This window comes from Somniosus microcephalus, chromosome 25 (assembly GCF_052327205.1).
Source record: "Somniosus microcephalus isolate GS21.2 chromosome 25, FLI_Smic_1.0, whole genome shotgun sequence".
In the NCBI taxonomy this organism is placed as follows: domain Eukaryota; kingdom Metazoa; phylum Chordata; class Chondrichthyes; order Squaliformes; family Somniosidae; genus Somniosus; species Somniosus microcephalus.
Window position 1 is genome coordinate 47,230,316 of NC_141011.1, and position 16,984 is coordinate 47,247,299.

General features: G+C 47.8%; 1 protein-coding gene across 2 annotated transcripts in view; it reads left to right on the forward strand.

Moving 5' to 3' along the window:
• The window catches only part of noc2l (NOC2-like nucleolar associated transcriptional repressor), a 221,235-nt gene that overhangs the window by 38,617 nt on the left and 165,634 nt on the right, over positions 1–16,984 (forward strand). For both annotated transcript variants that reach the window (XM_085967329.1, XM_085967330.1), the window contains exons 7-11: positions 1,115–1,193; positions 2,507–2,617; positions 6,524–6,637; positions 8,387–8,575; positions 9,850–9,989. In XM_085967329.1, the coding sequence (XP_085823455.1) occupies positions 1,115–1,193; positions 2,507–2,617; positions 6,524–6,637; positions 8,387–8,575; positions 9,850–9,989 (633 nt within the window). The remainder of the gene's footprint in view (positions 1–1,114; positions 1,194–2,506; positions 2,618–6,523; positions 6,638–8,386; positions 8,576–9,849; positions 9,990–16,984) is intronic.

Below are 16,984 nucleotides of genomic sequence, written 5' to 3' on the forward strand. Positions count from 1 at the left end.
CCAGTCCCTTCCCGACTCTCTCAGCAGTCAAGTGAGCTACACTAGCCCCCTACATGGATTAAGAACGTGATTTTTAAAAAATGTATTAATTCCTGGGATGTGGGCGTCACTGGCAAGGCCAGCATTTATTGTCCATCCCTAATTGCCCTCGAGAAGGTGGTGGTGAGCCGCCTTCTTGAACCGCTGCAGTCCGTGTGGTGAAGGTACTCCCACAGTGCCGTTAGGGAGGGAGTTCCAGGATTTTGCCCCAGCAACGATGAAGGATCAGCGATCTACTTCCAATCAGGATGGTGTGTGACTTGGAAGGGAACTTGGAGGTGGTGGTGTTCCCATGTGCCTGCTGCCCTTGTCCTTCTAGGTGGAAGAGGTCGCAGGTTTGGGAGGTGCTGTCACAGAAGCCTTGGCGAGTTGCTGCAGTGCATCTTGTAGATGGTACACACTGCAGCCACGGTGCGCCGGTGGTGGAGGGAGTGCATGTTTAAGGTGGTGGATGGGGTGCCAATCAAACGGGCTGCTTTGTCCTGGATGGTGTCGAGCTTCTTGAGTGTTGTTGGAGCTGCACTCATCCAGGCAAGTGGAGAGTATTCCATCACAATCCTGACTTGTGCCTTGTAGATGGTGGAAAGCCTTTGGGGTGTCAGGAGGTGAGTCACTCGATGCAGAATACCCAGCCTCTGACCTGCTCTTGTAGCCACAGTATTTATGTGGCGGGTCCAGTTAAGTTTCTGGTCAATGGTGACTCCCTGGGATGTTGATGGTGGGGGATTCGGTGATGCTAATGCCGTTGAATGTCAGGGAGTGGTGGTTAGACTCTCGCTTGTTAGAGATAGTCATTGCCTGGCACTTCTGTGGCAAGTAACATTCACGCCACACTTGTATTTTGAGGGACAAAGGAATGCCGTACCAAAGGACAGCGACCTCTGCCTAGTACAGTGTGTGTGTGGTAGGTTGGTGGAGGCACGGGGTGGAGAGGGGATGTTCTGTGCTCTTTAGCCATTGTGTTTGGTACACCATTGTTTACTGCTTCAGTTGGCGACTAACCAGCTGTCAGATGGCAGTTGTGGTGGTACAAAGTCATGTTACATCTGAAAAGGCTTCTTTTGTACTTTGTAAGGTTATTGCTGCCCTCCAGCAGTCCTCGATTGCCCAAGATCCGACCGGATGTGAGTGTTTACCTGACTGGCCTTGTCCAGGTATGTTATTAAAATAAATCTGGGATTATACATTTTTAAATTTGTGAAAGAAGCATGTTTTTTTTACATACTATTATGTTTTGTCAGGAATTTATTGTTTCTCCAATGTTGACATAAGGATTGTAACTTTAAAAAAAAAAGCCACGTTCTCAGTTGAACTGAAGTAAAGGCCTCGATATTTATTGGGCCGCATGTTCGGAGCAGGGGGAGGAGTTATAGACTGGAAACTCGGAAGTACGAGTTTCTCGAACATTCTGCAGGCAGAACATCTATTTCAAAAAAAAAAAAAAAAAATTTTCCTCCAGGTTTCCTGCCCGCCAGCCGGCTTGTCGGGCGGGAAAGCCTGAAGCAGGAGGCCGCAGCCGAGGCAGGGAGAGATTGCGGTCGGGGAGGGGGTAAGGTGCGGGGGGTGGGCCTCGTGCGGGGGAGAGAGAGAGCGATCGCGGAGGGGACGAGATGGTCGGGAGGGGGGAGGTGGTGTTGGTGAGGTGGGGGTGGGGGGAGCGGACAGTTCCGGGAAAGGAGGGGGTTTACAGGTTAGCTTGTTGGGCCTGGAGGAAACAGGCCTGTTCCTCTTGGCCCGCCAGCAGTGCTTTAAAGCTGACTCTTCACGCCTCATTTTACCTGCCGGGTTTCCTGAGGCCTGGGAAACCCGGCCAACCGTAGTTAAAAATAGAACCACTGTTAAAATGATGGCATGCAGCCTCCTTAAAAACTCTTAACGACTGACCCGGCCTCCTGAGAGTGGATTGGTCACCCCCGTGTCCCACCTCCAATAAAACCGAAAGTGGTGTGTTGGGATCAGGAGTGAAATGTTTTAAATTTTAACTTCTCACCCAACCCAAACCCACTCTTTGCGCAAATTTGAATTTATTAACGAGCGCAGTCTTGAACACTCTCGACTGCCACAGTAAGGACCAGCTGATCAGAGAACCGCGACCCACGCCACCTGCTTCAATCAATGGATTAACTAACCTATTGCTGACTCCAGCCAGTCAAACCGCAAGGCAGCAGATGAGCAAGTTAAACAGTGCTTCGTATTTGAACAATTAAAACTACGTCAATTAAAATCAAAATACAACGCCATAAATAAGGAAAAGCCTTGCCACAATCTCTCCCATTCTAACTGCCGCTAAACTCCGCACTTCTGGACTCTCGCTGAGAATAAACTCCACGCTTTACGGGTTTCTCCCACTCCGCTGGTCTCTCGCTGCTTTGCAGATATTAGATTTGTTTTCAAGCGTGTAGTCTTCAGTCGTAGCGCGCGTGTTTTCCACACCATCTTCAGGTCTAAATTTTCTTCTCTTTTTCAGCTCTTATCAAGTTTGACCGAAGCCTCGGTCATCAGTGCTGTCCTGCGGCATGTGCTTCAGTTAGTGTCTTACTATCTGTGTTTTCCAAAACACTGCCGACTACTTCTGAAGGTAAGGCCTGGATAATCCCGTGTAAATTGATGATGAGCTTGAGACCTTTTTTTGGGTGGAGTGGGCGTGGGGTGGGTGGTATCAGAAAAGGACGATGTACCTGACGGACGATTGTTCTGAGTCGTTATCCTACAGGCGGGTCCCATAAGAACATAAGAAATAGGAGTGGGAGTCGGCCATTTGGCCCCTCGAGCCTGCTCTGCCATTCAGTAAGATCATGGCTGATCTTCTACCCTATCTCCACTTTCCCGCCCAGTCCCCATATCCCTTGATTCCCTTAATATTCAAAACTCTATCGATCTCTGTCTTGAATATACTCAACGACTGAGCCTCCACAGCCCTCTGGGGCAGAGAATTCCAAAGATTCACCACCCTCCGAGTGAAGAAATTTCTCCTCATCTCAGTCCTAAATGGCCGACCCCTTATACTGAGACTGTGACCCCTGGTTCTAGACTCCCTAGCCAGGGGAAACATCCTCCCTGCATCTACCCTGTCAAGTCTTGTAAGAATTTTGTATGTTTCAATGAGATCAGCTCTCATTCTTCTGAACCCTAGAGAATATGGGCCCAGTCTACACAATACCCCCCCAATAAGATAATGCACCAGTGATTAAAAAGGGGGAGAAAAACTTGCAGATGCTGAGAAACAAACAAAAAGCGAAATGTACAGCAGGCCAAGCAGCATCTGTAAAAGGAAATGACAGGTTAATGTTACGGGTGCAAGATTGTTTCTCAGGATATAGTCCTTGTGCCCACAGTATTAACTTGTCCGATGCTGACTGACCTGTTGTATAGTCCACTGTTTTCTGCTTGTTTCGTACACCAGTGACTCGGTTATTAACATGTTGATGTTCGTCTGTCTGCCGCAGAAATGCTGTATCCCAAAGTTCATTGTGTTTTCTGTTATATGTTGTGGTTTTATTAAGAGCCCAATTTTGTGTTGCATTCTTAACAATTACATTCACAAAATGGTAGAATTCAATTCTTCCACCTGTACCCGTTACTCAAAACAATTTTTCCCAACTCTAGGGCTCCACATTAAACTTTCAAGTTAATATTGTCCAAATAACTTCCTTCTCTGCTCAAGCTACTGTGGCTCAGGCTCCAGGAGGGCGGGACTCAAGTGCTGCTCTCCCCTTTTTACTCTGTCTCCATTCCTTGGTCCCTGTTAGAGGGCCAGTAAGAAGGGGGCCGTGTTTTCTGTGCATACGCTTGCTCTTGGGACCCATGGAAAAAGTGCGTCATAGATGCCATTGGAGTTTGTCTTCTTCACATTGATGCTGGGACACCTTGCTCACTGCCAATGCCACTCTACCAAGTAAAAGTGTATATCATAATAAATGGGCAAGGAGACTGCACGGCACAGTGGGTTAGCACACTGTCCTTTTTTTCCTGACGGACTGGTGTTTGAATTTGGCCAAACTGATGCAGTGTAGCTTATTTCCGCCCCATTCCCTGAATTGTGTTTGGGCCGTCTCGGCCCAGTTTTTCATGGGTGTAAGGTCATTATTGCAAAATGCCTCATAATGTGACCTAGTTTGGCATTCTCACTCAAGGTCACAAGATTGTTGGGAGAAATGGATTTGTCGCACTGGTGCAGTAGGGTTTGCTCTTTGAAGTCGTTGGAACAGAATGTGAGAGAGAGAGATTTACTCTGCATTTTCCCCATGCTACAGCTGGCGTGGGAACACGTGATGTTGGTTCTGGAACGCGAAAGTGGGGAAATCGTTCCATTTCACAACACTTAATAGCTTGACCACCAACCCCCCAAAAGAACCCTGTCCCAAGTTACTCTGTGTCCCTCTTCATGCACTCTGGAGGGGCGGGATGCTCTGGTATGTGGACTCTTCTCGGCACAGACATGATGGGCCGAATGGCTCCCCTTCTGTACCGTAAATTTCTACGATTCTCCACTCCCATCATCATCGGCTAATGACCGATGCGCCTGTTCGCCTGGGGCACAGTGGTTCCTGTTCTCCCCTTTGCCCTTCCCGCTACTACTGTGTACTGCTGCATCAAACAGCCCAGCTAGAACTAATTATTATTATCATAAAAAAAAGTGTTATGACACACAAACGGCGTAGGCAGTGATATCTTTTAATACAGCCGGAGCCAGTTAGTGGGGGCAGTCATCTAGAGACTTTGAATGTTCTCATGCACCCAGCGTTTTGAAATTCATGGTGATAGGTTGTGCTTAATGAGGATAATCTGATGGATTGGAAAGTGTTATTTCAACCAGGATGCTTCAATGCACAGGCTTATCTCCGGTGTAAAGATTAACTACTGAACTTCAGAGAACCTCTGCCTGAGCACTCTGCCATTCAGTTGTTGGTTACCTTTACACTGGGTGGAGGTGCGCTTGTTCTCTGCTTTATTGATTGAAAGATATTGGCCCTCTGATGAAAGACGTAGGCCGGAAGTTTCCTGGGGGGGGGCGGGGGGGGGGGGGGGGTAGTCAGCGGGTGGGATCGGTGAAAGGTCGGGTGGGAAATTTGATTTATTTTGACAGTGGGTCGGGAACCCGCTGTCATCCCGCCATGACACGCCTTTCCCAATGGTGTGTCTGTGATATCGGACCCGACCCGCAGAGGCGGGCGACCCAATTAAAGCAATATGATAGCAAAATACTGCGGATGCTGGAAATCCGAAATAACAACAGAAAACGCTGGAAAAACTCAGCAGGCCAGGCAACATCCGTGGAGAGAGAAATAGAGTCAACGTTTCGGGTCGAAACCCTTCTACAGAACCAATTAAAGCAATTATTGGCTTGTTGACCGACTCTTTAATAATGGATTTAACCTTACCTTTTCACTTCAGCTGCTCACCTCTCATTCTTCTAAACTCCAGAGAGTATAGGCCCAATCTACTCAATCTCTCCTCATAGGACAACCCTCTCATCCCAGGAATCAATCTAGTGAACCTCCATTGCACCGCCTCCAAGGCAAGTATATCCTTCCTCAGATAAGGAGACCAAAACTGTGCAAATCTCCCAGTTTTTGGTGGGTCCTGGCCTTCCGTCGCTTGAACCCAGTGTGCATTTGTTTCCAACCTGCCAGCAACGCCCTCTTTGGATGGCTGCCGGTCAAAATATGACACTGGCCCAGTGACTCCTGTCCCCATTCAGTGATTCCCTTCTCCCCTTCCCCCCCTTCTCCACTGCAGCTGGAAGTTGAACAGAGATGAAGAGTTAAGCCTGTGTCTTCGGCCTGTGGCACTCCCCTTTACTGCTGTAAGGTGCAGTGCTTTCCAGAGGTGGCCACTCTTTCAGGATGGCTTAAAGTGCAGATGTAGGTGCGGTTCATAACAGATGTAGGCACTGAGTTTTAAATCTCTCCTTATTGGGCAGAGCAGTTTTCTTCTAAGTTTCTTCAGTTGGGTTTTATGTAGTGATCAAGGACAGCTGTGGACGAGAGTGAGCCAGCTACAAAAAAGCGACCACTGCCTGCCCACTTGTAAAAAATGCCCCTCGTATGAATGGTGTGATTTCCTGAGCTGGCAGGCACACGGATGCCTGATCCTTCCGACGCCATTCTCACACCGACTGAAGTAGCGGCCAGCCAAGGGGCGCATTGGAGTGCGGTGACATGCTGCCACTGTTGGCATCTCTCTTGGTATGTGAGCAACTGAATTTAAATTGCCCTACGTCTGTTGGAAAATCAACGTTGCAGAGTTGCAGCTTGGAAGTCTGTGTGCAAGAATCCCTCCGAGCGTGAGGGTAAAAGGAGGGCCATTATTCTTGGCAATGTCAAAAATAAAATCCCTGAATACTTTTATACAAAAAAAAAATCCATTTACTTTTGCGCCAGTAGTGAACAATGCAGCTAGAAATATTTTGAGCCTTTTATTGCAGCTGACGGTTTCTCGTTGCTACCTGCATTTATCTCCTACCTTTTATTATGCCCTCTAGCAAGCGATAAACCAGTGGAGCACAGGGGAGGAGACGGTGCGTGTTCTAGCCTTCCTAATTCTCAACAAAATATGCCGACAGAAGCAAGATATGTATCTGAATCTAGTGCTCAAGGTAATGAGAGAGCGTGTTTGTAAAAATGCATCTAAACTGACAGATGGTTATCTTTCGTTTTTAGTTTCCCAGAAACTGTGATGCTTTTGTTGGGTACGAACTGGTAAATGTGCATGTTGCCTCCAATTCACGGTGTGAGATTATACTACCATTTTCATATCAATGTGAAGCAGTTGTGAAAAGTTGCATTTATAACTTGGGTGTCCGGTCCTGACCTGAGGCTGGATTTACACTGAAGCCACCTTGCACCATTTCAGCATCGCACAGAGTGGAGTATAACTCCAATCCGGGACAAAGTGGCATTTCAGAAGTCCCCAGTGAGATCTCCTGGGAACTATTGAACCTTTTTAATGGGATATTTTCAATACTTTGAGAAAGGGATGCTCTCACTGGTCGCTCTTAACATTTAAAGTTAGCCACAAGAGGAATGGAACTGTGTGTGCATGATAGCACTGGGCCGTGTTCACACTGGGAACCTCAATAAAGTGAAACTGTGGTCGTCTTGAAGTTACCTCTTGTCTTTATGGTGATTTAAATCTTCCGTTGAGCAATTTGAACTAAATTCTATCTGGAAATCTTTAGGCTTTACAGGAGCATTTTCCTTTGCATCAAAAACTCAAATATAATCAGATCACAGTTCAGAGAAAGGTGTTAATATATTGGTTATTTGTGAGTAATTGGTGATGTGCCTTGGATGCGAAGGGCTAGCAACCCCATCATGTGCCACTTGACTGTTGCGTGGAAGCATTGTTCACCTGTCAGCTGTGGCTCAGTGGGTAGCATACTCGTCTCCAAGTCAGAAGGTTGTGGGTTCAAGTCCCACTCCAGAGATTTGAGCACAAAATCTGGGCTGACACTCCAGGGCAGTGTTGAGGGAGTGCCGCACTGTCAGGTGCCGTCTTTTGGATGAGACGTTAAACTGAGGCCCCGTCTGCGCTCTCAGGTGAACATAAAAGATCCTGTGGCACTATTTCGAAGAAGAGCAGGGGGGTTATCCCCGGTGTCCTGGGCCAATATTTATCCCTCAACCAACATCACTAAAACAGATTATCTGGTCGTTATCACATTGCTGTTTGTCGGAGCTTGCTGTGCGGAAATTGGCTGCCACGTTTCCTACATTAGAACAGTGACTACACTTCAAAAAGTACCTCATTGGCTGTAAAGCGCTTTGGGACGTCCGGTGGTCGTGAAAGGCGCTATATAAATGCAAGTCTTTCGTGTGTGTGTGTGTGCGCGCAAATGACACGTCTCTGATGGCTTGGTGCATATATCCAGTGAGTAACTAAGCCATACCAACCAATTTCCAGCCTGTGCTGGCATATCTGATCGCAAACTAGGTGGTGGTAAGGGGCGTCAGCACCCTGGGCTTTGCTCTCTCTCCCCCCCCCCCCCGGGTTAGAGGGTGGAATATCGGCCACAGTTCCCGCCGCCTCTGATGGCTGTGCCGCAACGTCCGCTGAAACTGAGCGGGTAGACCTGCTGGCGAGGACGAGCTGGGCTCGGCTGTGGTGCGTCCTGAATGCTGCTCGTCATTCAGGCGCGAGCCTTTAGACAGTGACTAATAGCCAGTTGGGCAAAGGTACCGGAGCGGAACAGACTCCCGTTGGACTGCAGGAGGTGGAAGGAGAGAATATTGTCCAACAAATGTGAGCAAAGTAAAGCCTGAGCACACAACTAGGTGTAGAAGAAGCTAGCTTCGATGCAAGATGGCACTCGTTTATCCTTCTCTCCCTCTCTCTCATTTTACAGCAGATGTACGTAGCCTATGTTAAGAACTGCAAATTCACATCACCGAACGTGCTCCCGATGATCAATTTTATGCAGCGCACCTTGACGGAGGTGTATGCGTTAGACAGTCAGATTACCTACCAGCATGCTTTCATTTACATCCGACAGCTGGCTATTCATCTCCGAAATGCCATGACGATGAAGAAAAAGGTAATAAATGTTTTTTTTGCCTTTTATGTTATGAATATTTCTTTTTAAAATTTCAATCCTCCCTTTATACTGGCTCCAAGTGACGGAGTTGAGTATTTAGGCACAAGGTGGAGAGAGGCCGGTACAGAATAATGGCAGTGTTTGATACTCATTACCATTAATACTCTGTCGCCCGCCCCCCCCCCTTACACTCTCCCACCGCGTGTTTACTTTAAGAAACGATGCCCAGTTGACCCCCCTTCCTCCCCCAAAGACACCGACTCCTTTGTTGGATGTGCTCTTTCAGTAACTCACGCACGTGGCCATTTTTAATAACTTGATCACATGGCACTATTTCGAAGAAGGGCGGGGAGGGGGGGTTCTCCCCGGTGTCCTGGGGCCAACATTCCTCCCCCTACCAACATCACTAAAACATTATCTGGCCATTGATGTTTGTGGGAGCTTGCTGTGCGCAAATTGGCTGCCACGTTTCCCACATTACAACAGTGGCTACGCTCCAAAAGTGCCTTATTGACTGTAAAGCGCTTTGGGACGTCATGAGGTTGAGAAAGGCGCTATAGAAATGCAAGTCTTTCATTTCTTCAGTACAAGTTCTGTTGCCTTCTAAGGAATTCTTTCTGTCATATTTTGGATTAAAATAAGATTACAGGAAACTCTCGATTTACCGGCACCTAAATAACCGGAAATCTCTCTTAACCGGCAAAATTCAGGAGCAGGTTCAGGTAACTTTTATTACTTGCCTTCCTCCATCTGTTGCTGTGCAAGGGTGTGGCTGCAGCTGTTGCTAAGCTACAGAGACGCTTGCAACTTGTGGCCATTGTTCTGAACCTGTTGCTAAGCAACAGGGTTTGTTGCTTTATACGGAGCTCTCGGCTCTGTATCTTTTACTATAGCGCTCGGTGATCCGGAAATTTTGATGAACCGGTACCACGTCGGTCCCGTCCGTGCCGGATAAAAAAAAGTTTCCTGTAGTGGCCGTTCCTGGATCTGTGGCTGTGTAACCGGGGTTCCTGCACCTGTTGCTAAGCAACAGGGACACCTGGATCTTGTGGCCGGGGTTCCTGCACATGTGGGAAGCCTGGATTTGTTGCTGTGTACGGAGCTCTCGTATCTTTTACTGTACCTCTCTGTAATCCGGACTTTTTGATAAACCGGCACCACGCCGGTCCCGTCGGTGCCGGATAAAAAAGAGTTTCCTGTACAACTTGATTGTTTAACATTTTACCGCATCAGCTTGTTTCCTTTTCCTAACGTCGTTGTTTCTTTGTGTATAGGAGACTTATCAGTCTGTCTATAACTGGCAGTTCATTCACTGCTTGTATCTTTGGTGTCGCTTGCTGAGCACAGTTTATCCCAACGAAGTTCTGGAACCACTCATTTATCCATTGACTCAAGTTATCATTGGCTGCATCAAGTGAGTACATTTGATACATTACATGACATTTGCTATGAATGAGAGAAAGTTGGTGCAATAAGAACACAAGAATGAGGAGCAGGGGTAGACCGTACGGCCCCTCGAGCCCGCTCCGCCATTCAATAAGATCATGGCTGGTCTTTGACCTCAACTCCACTTTCCCGCCCGATCCCCATATCCCTCGATTCCCCTAGTGTGGGGAATAAGAACAATGAGGTTACTCTGGTTGGAATCGGGAGCCTGTTCCCCTTCATGTCCACCCCAAAGCACCATTGCAGTACCAACTTGGATGGGATGGGAAGAGGCGATTATCAGTGTTTGAAAGAGATCCTCCACATAAACCCCGAGGCAATTAAACCGGCATTAGCTGCATCAGTCCTTTGAGGGTTGTGCTAACGTATTTACTCCAGAAAGGTGGAATTTGGAAGCTGAGTAACCGAATGCTGTTTATGGAACACTCCTATTTTTTGGGGCGCATGTATTTGCATCACTGCATAAAATACTGTTAAAATCAGAAATGTACAGCCTACGACGAGATTCGGTCTCAGGTTTGAGAAGTGTGGCTAGCACTTGTAAATGATCAGGATCAGGTTTGCTGTAACGATGGGAAGACCATGAGCCACCGCGCGGGGGGGGGTGGTGGGATTGCAGTCCCACGTTCTTTGCTGAGATGCTTCAGATCTGATGCCGTTTATTGTTAAAATCATATCCCCCACTCTGTACAGAGGAGAAAACAGACCACCTAAGCGGGGCGAGTGGACAGCTCTAAGTGGAGCCTCCATTTAGATGCTGTGACACTGATGTTCGCCAGTTGCAGTTCCCCAGTAATAGGCGCGATGGCCTCTTGCTCAGTTGCAGAAATTGAAAATTGAGTTGTAACTCTCAGCAGCTTCTTGCTTCTCTAGAAGTAAAGCTACCTCGGTCCTAAGCTCTGGAATTCTATCCCTAAACCTCTCCGCCTCGCTACCTCTCTCCTCCTTTTAAGACGCTCCTTAAAACCTACCTCATTGACCAAGCTTTTGGTCACCTGCCCTAATAGCTCCTTATGTGGCTCGGCGTCAAACTTTGTTTGATAATCGCTCCTGTGAAGCGCCTTGGGATGTTTTACTATGTTAAAAGGCGCTATATAAATGCAAGTTGTTGTTGTGGCAGAAACTTCTTTTCCGTGTTCCATCGCTGCCCTCTCACCTGAGAATCCTGCAGAAGAACCAGGTCGAGGAAACATCCCAGTTTTGTGGCCCCATATTAACTGTAGGAAACATTGATTCCAAATCCTTTGAACTTCAGTCTTCCTTGCTTTCCTGCCTGTCTGTCTGATGTTTTGAAATGTCTGGGGCTCATTAATACGAGATTTACTCCTTTTGTTTTTTTATCTGTTCCATCACCCTGGAGCAGCTGCCTCTGTAGAACAGAACTGATGAATCCTAATTCCCTGCTCTTGTACAGTTTGAGAGTGGGACGAGGAGGAGAACCTGGTCCTGAAAGGGGCCAAAGCTCCTGCCATCCTTATTGGGACAATGAACCTGAATTCTAAAGTATTATCGGATCATCGAATGATAGAGTGCAAAAGGGGGCCATTCGGTCCATCGTGCCTGTGTCTGCTCCTTGGTAGAGCTATCCAATTAGTCTCACTCCCCCGCTCTTTCCACATAGCCCTGCATTTTTCTTTCCCTTCAATTATTTATCCAATTCCCTTTTGAAGGTTACTATTGAATCTGCTTCCACCGCCCTTTCAGGCAGCGCATTCCAGATCACAACAACTCGCTGTGTAAAAGAAATGTTTCCTCATATCGCCTCTTGTTCTTTTGCCAAGCACCTTAAATCTGTGTCCTCTGGTTACCGACCCTTCTGCCACTGGAAACAGTTTCTCCTTATTTACTCTGTCAAAACCGTTCCTGATTTTGAACGCCTCTATCAATTCTCCTCTTGACCTTCTCTGCTGTAAGGAGAACAACCCCCAGCTTCTTCAGTCTCTCCACATAACTGAAGTCCCTCATCCCTGGTGCCATTCTAGTAAACCTCTACTGCACCTTCTTCAAGGCCTTGACAGCGTTCCTAAATGTGGAGCATAAAATCCCTATAAGGAATAAAGGAGATTATGCCACGGGTGGGTGGTGTAATTATACTGAGACTGACATCGTTCATCACGATTAACCCTAAAAAAATCAAAATTGATGACTGGAGTATTGGGAGGGTCATCAAGTAGGATCGCTGACCTTTGTGTCTGGCTCTCTAGTGCTGTCCTATCGGGCGAGACTTTGGCCGCGATTTCGTCAACCGTGGCGAGTCTGATGCGGCCGGAGTAGGTGGCGGCCTCAAACCCCGCTCCTGTCTTCATCCCACCTCCTCCAAGTGATTTTGCCCTGATTGGGCTTGTTAAGCCCGCCCTGTGAGGTTCCTGGCCAATTAAAAGGAAGCAGGTCTGATGACATCATTTGATGACACGTCATCAGCTGATTTCCTTAAAGGGGCCATGTCCACATTGATTTTGACAGTTGTGCTGTCAGTGTTCTACAGCATTGAGGTGCTGCAAACACTGACAAGCACTGCACAAAGGGGCACGGCTGCACCCAGGCTCTCCCATGACTCCCTTCATATGCTTATGGAGGGGAGTCACAGCACGCAGGGAGGTTCTCTTCCTTTCCAATGAGCGGAAGACACCTCCCCAGGAGACCAAAGCAGCCTGGTTGCACATTGCACAGGAGGGCACAAGCAGGGATGTTGTCAGGAGGACCAGGCTGCAGTGGTGCAAACCTTTCAATGATCTCAATAGATCACGAAACGTTACTGCAAAGCCACACTCAACTTCATCCTGCTGTGCCACTCATCACATCCCCATCACTCTGCCTTCCCTACCCTACTCCTGTACATCCTTAACTCATACCAACTTACCTTGCACCACCACCCATCCCTCTCTACGTTATCACTTCCCCATCTCACTAGCCACCCCTCACATTCACCTCATCCTAGTCCAATCATACCAACTAACAACACACAAGCCTAGGCACTTGTGTGTTTTTGCCAATGTTCGTGTAAAGTGTCTGTTAATGTGTTGTCAGGCATTGAAATCTTTATTTTCAACACTTTGCCTTCTTGGACAGATTTGTGTGCACCATTGGAAGTGTCTTAGTGAGTTTCAGTGAATGGTGAGACATAACGTTCCCCCCCCCCCCACCACCAATGGTGGTGAGTGTGAAAGGAATGGCTTGGCCATTGTAGGGATGCTTTATGGTGCTGGTGTGGGGTGGTGCCAACCTGGCGCATCAAGTGGCAGCCAGAGTGTACAGCGTCAAGTGAAGCAAATCTGGCCATGGTGAGGCATTGCTGGCAGCAATGTGGTCAGGTGCTGATGCCCTTTGTCCTGTGCAGCATCAGGTGATTGCGGAGAAGGTTAGTGTTGTTGGTGCTGGTGGTGTGGCTGATTGTGGTCGGATTCTGAGGGCCAAGGTGAGATTATTTTCAAGGGCACCGATGCTGCTGGAATACAGGAAACTTTGGTTTATCCGGAGGTTAACTGTCCGGAATGCTCGAGCCACCGGCAAAATTCAGGAGTCGGTTCAGTAAGTTTTTTTTCTTTTTGTTGCTTTTTTTTCACCAGTCAGGCTCTGCAAGGTCTAGCTAAAGCTGTTGCTTAGCTACAGAGACGCTTGCAAGCTACGGCCGACTGTTTAGAAGCTGTTGCTAAGCAACAGGGTTTGTTGCTAGATACGGAGCTCAAAAAGCTCTGTATGTTTTAACATTAGCGCTGGTTTGTCCGGCAGTTTTGATGGGACGGCAACAGCTTGGTCCCGTCAGTGCCGGATAGCACAAAGTTTCCTGTAGATGGCAGCTGAAGTTGAGATGACAGAAGCGATCTGTCAGTGGTGAGAGAGGTTGCTCCAAGGAGGTGACACTGGATAGAGAGTTTGCTCCAAACTGCATACAGCTCAAAAGTGTCTTCCAAATCCTGAAGGCTGAAGCTTCTGACATTGGAAAGTGAACAGCTGTGAAATGGTAGCTTTTATACCATTTTTGCAGCTGTCATCCATTCACAGCAATGGAGAGTCATCGAGAACCCGACACACTTACCTGACATGATCCCCGAGCGATGGGAACCTTGTGGAAAAGTTGGAAAAATGGCTAGAAGGTGGTAAAATGCTGTTCAACTACCTTTAAAGACCCTCTTAACTATCTCAATTGGCTGACACGCCGCTTCATGCCGGGTCTGCAAAGCGCAGGAAAACCCTACACTTGGGAAACAGACACGGAGGCAGGTTCAGAGCGGGATCCCGACCCGCTGTCAATCTTTTAGATTTTGACAGCGGGACCCGCCTCCAAACCCGCCCTCTGAGCGCCGGCCAAATTCCGACCTGAAGGTAAGCATGCAGGTGCAGCAGGCGGTTAAGAAGGCAAATGGTATGCTGGCCTTCGTAGCGAGAGGGTTTGAGTACAGGAACAAGGATGTCTTGCTGCAGTTGTACAAGGCCTTGGTGAGACCACATCTTGAGTATTGTGTGCAGTTTTGGTCGCCTTATCTGAGGAAGGATGTTCTTGCCAGGGAAGGAGTTCAGCGAAGATTCACCAGGCTGATACCTGGGATGGCAGGAATGACGTATGAGGAGAGATTGGGTCGATTGGGCTTATACTCGCTGGAGTTTAGAAGAATGAGAGGGGATCTCATTGAAACTTATAAAATTCTGACAGGACTAGACAGACTAGATGCAGGAAGGATGTTCCCGATGGTCGGGGAGTCCAAAACCAGGGGTCACAGCCTAAGGATAAGGGGTAAGCCATTTAGGACAGAGATGAGGAATTTCTTCACCCAGAGAGTGGTGAACCTGTGGAATTCTCTACCACAGAAGGCAGTAGAGGCTAATTCATTAAATATATTCAAGAAGGAGTTAGATATATTTCTTGAGGCTAAAGGGATATGGGGAGAAAGCAGGGACAGGGTACTGAATTTGGATGATCAGCCATGATCGCATTGAATGGCGGAGCAGGCTCGAGGGGCCGAATGGCCTACTCCTGCTCCTATCTTCTATGTTTGTGCCAGGAGGGGTATCTCGTAAAATGTTGTCTCCATTCTCTCCTTCCGTCAAAACCATTTGTGTGATACAATGGTGAAGCTTCATCACACTGTGTAAACGCGTCCACGGCTGGCTATATGACGGCAGCTGTCGGCCTCTGCTGTTCCATAGATTTCAATATGGATTTTTAATGTGATCCCATTTGGAACCTTTTTATGATAAAGTGCTTTTTTTTAACACTATCTCTCAATGTTAACGTCTTCACTGTGGCTTGCCTGGCCTTTACAGTCAGCACTCCCAGCACTGAAAACACGAGATAGTGGGAAATACTCTGAGATCAATTTATCACATCAATTACGATACATAAAAAAAAATCCAAAGATACACAGTTAATATCGCCAGTGTTAGAAAGTGTCAGACGGATGGGCGAGTTTCACTTGGCAATACAGAGTGAGTGACATAATTTATACCATGTTTGATTATATATCATATCTTTTTGCCTCGGTGGTGGGGGCATAGTTCACTAGAAGGGGAATGAGTAATGAAGTGCAGTGTTGATAATTTTGGATGGGACATGGTTTTATTTTTTATATTTGTTTACGGGATGCGAGCGTCGCTGGCAAGGCCGGCATTTATTGCCACACCCCTAATTGCCCGCGAGAAGGTGGTGGTGAACCGCTGCAGTCCGTGTGGTGAGGGTATTCCCACAGTGCTGTTAGGGAGGGAGTTCCAGGATTTTGACCCAGCAACGATGAAGGATCGGCGATATACTGTCAAGTCAGGATGGTGTGTGACTTGGAGGGGAACTTGGAGGTGGTGGTGTTCCCATGCACCTGCTGCCCTTGTCCTTCTAGGTGGAAGAGGTCGCGGGTTTGGGAGGTGCTGCTGAAGAAACCTTGGTGAGTTGCTACAGTGCATCTTGTAGATGGATTATATAGTCTGAGAAAGTATTTCGTTTTTCTATAAACTGAATTGTTCAGTGCACTGGCACCGAACGCACCGCTATTTTGCTTTAATGTTGCCATTACCGAGGTAGGTATGAGTGTAGATAGATCGGCTTCAAGCAGTAAGTCATCATCATCTAGTTTCAGCTGTGGCTCAGTGGGTAGCACTCTTGCCTCTGAGTCAGAAGGTTGTGGGACTCCAGGGACTTGAGCACACAAAGCTAGGCTGACGTTCCAGTGAGGGAGTGCTGCACTGTCGGAGGTGCCGTCTTTCAGATGAGACGTTAAACCGAGGCCCTGTCTCCCCTCTCAGGTGGACGTAAAGGATCCCATGGCACTATTTCGAAGAAGAACAGGGGAATTATCCCCAGTGACCTGGCCAATATTTATCCCTCAACCAACATAACGAAAACAGATTATCACATTGCTGTTTGTGGGAGCTTGCTGTGCGCAAGTTGACTGCTGTGTTTCCCACATTACAACAGTGACCACACTCCAAAAGTACTTCATTGGCTGTAAAGCGCTTTGAGATGTCAGGTGGTTGTGAAAGGCGCTATAGAAATGCAAGTCTTTTCTTAGTTTAATTTTCTACTGTTGAGAAAAGGGGAATGGAAGACGGAGGGGGGTGGCGGTGGGAATGTGTTGGATTGAGTTTGTAGACTGTGGGAGGGAGGAGGGAACGGAGGACACGGTGCTGGTCCAGAGTGAGGAAGTGAGGAGAACGCGAGTGTCAAGGTGGAAAATGACAAGACTGTGCATCAGCGTGGGGGGAGAAGGGGGGGGTTGCAAGTTAGGAGGGAGCTACTTAAAGGGCAGAGTGGGTTGAAGCCATGGGAATGTGCTTGCCTTGCAGAACTAGGAGATGTGTGATGCCAGTGAAAGCTTATTGACTTATGAATATCCCAATACCAATAAGAAATGGCTTGCCATGTTGCTGTGGAGCGCTGTGTGGAAAGAGGCATCTGTATTGTAGGCCCACAGTGCGGTGCTGCCCCGGGGATGCACTTAATGCGGCAGCAATCGGAGAAGGAGCAGTGAAATCTGC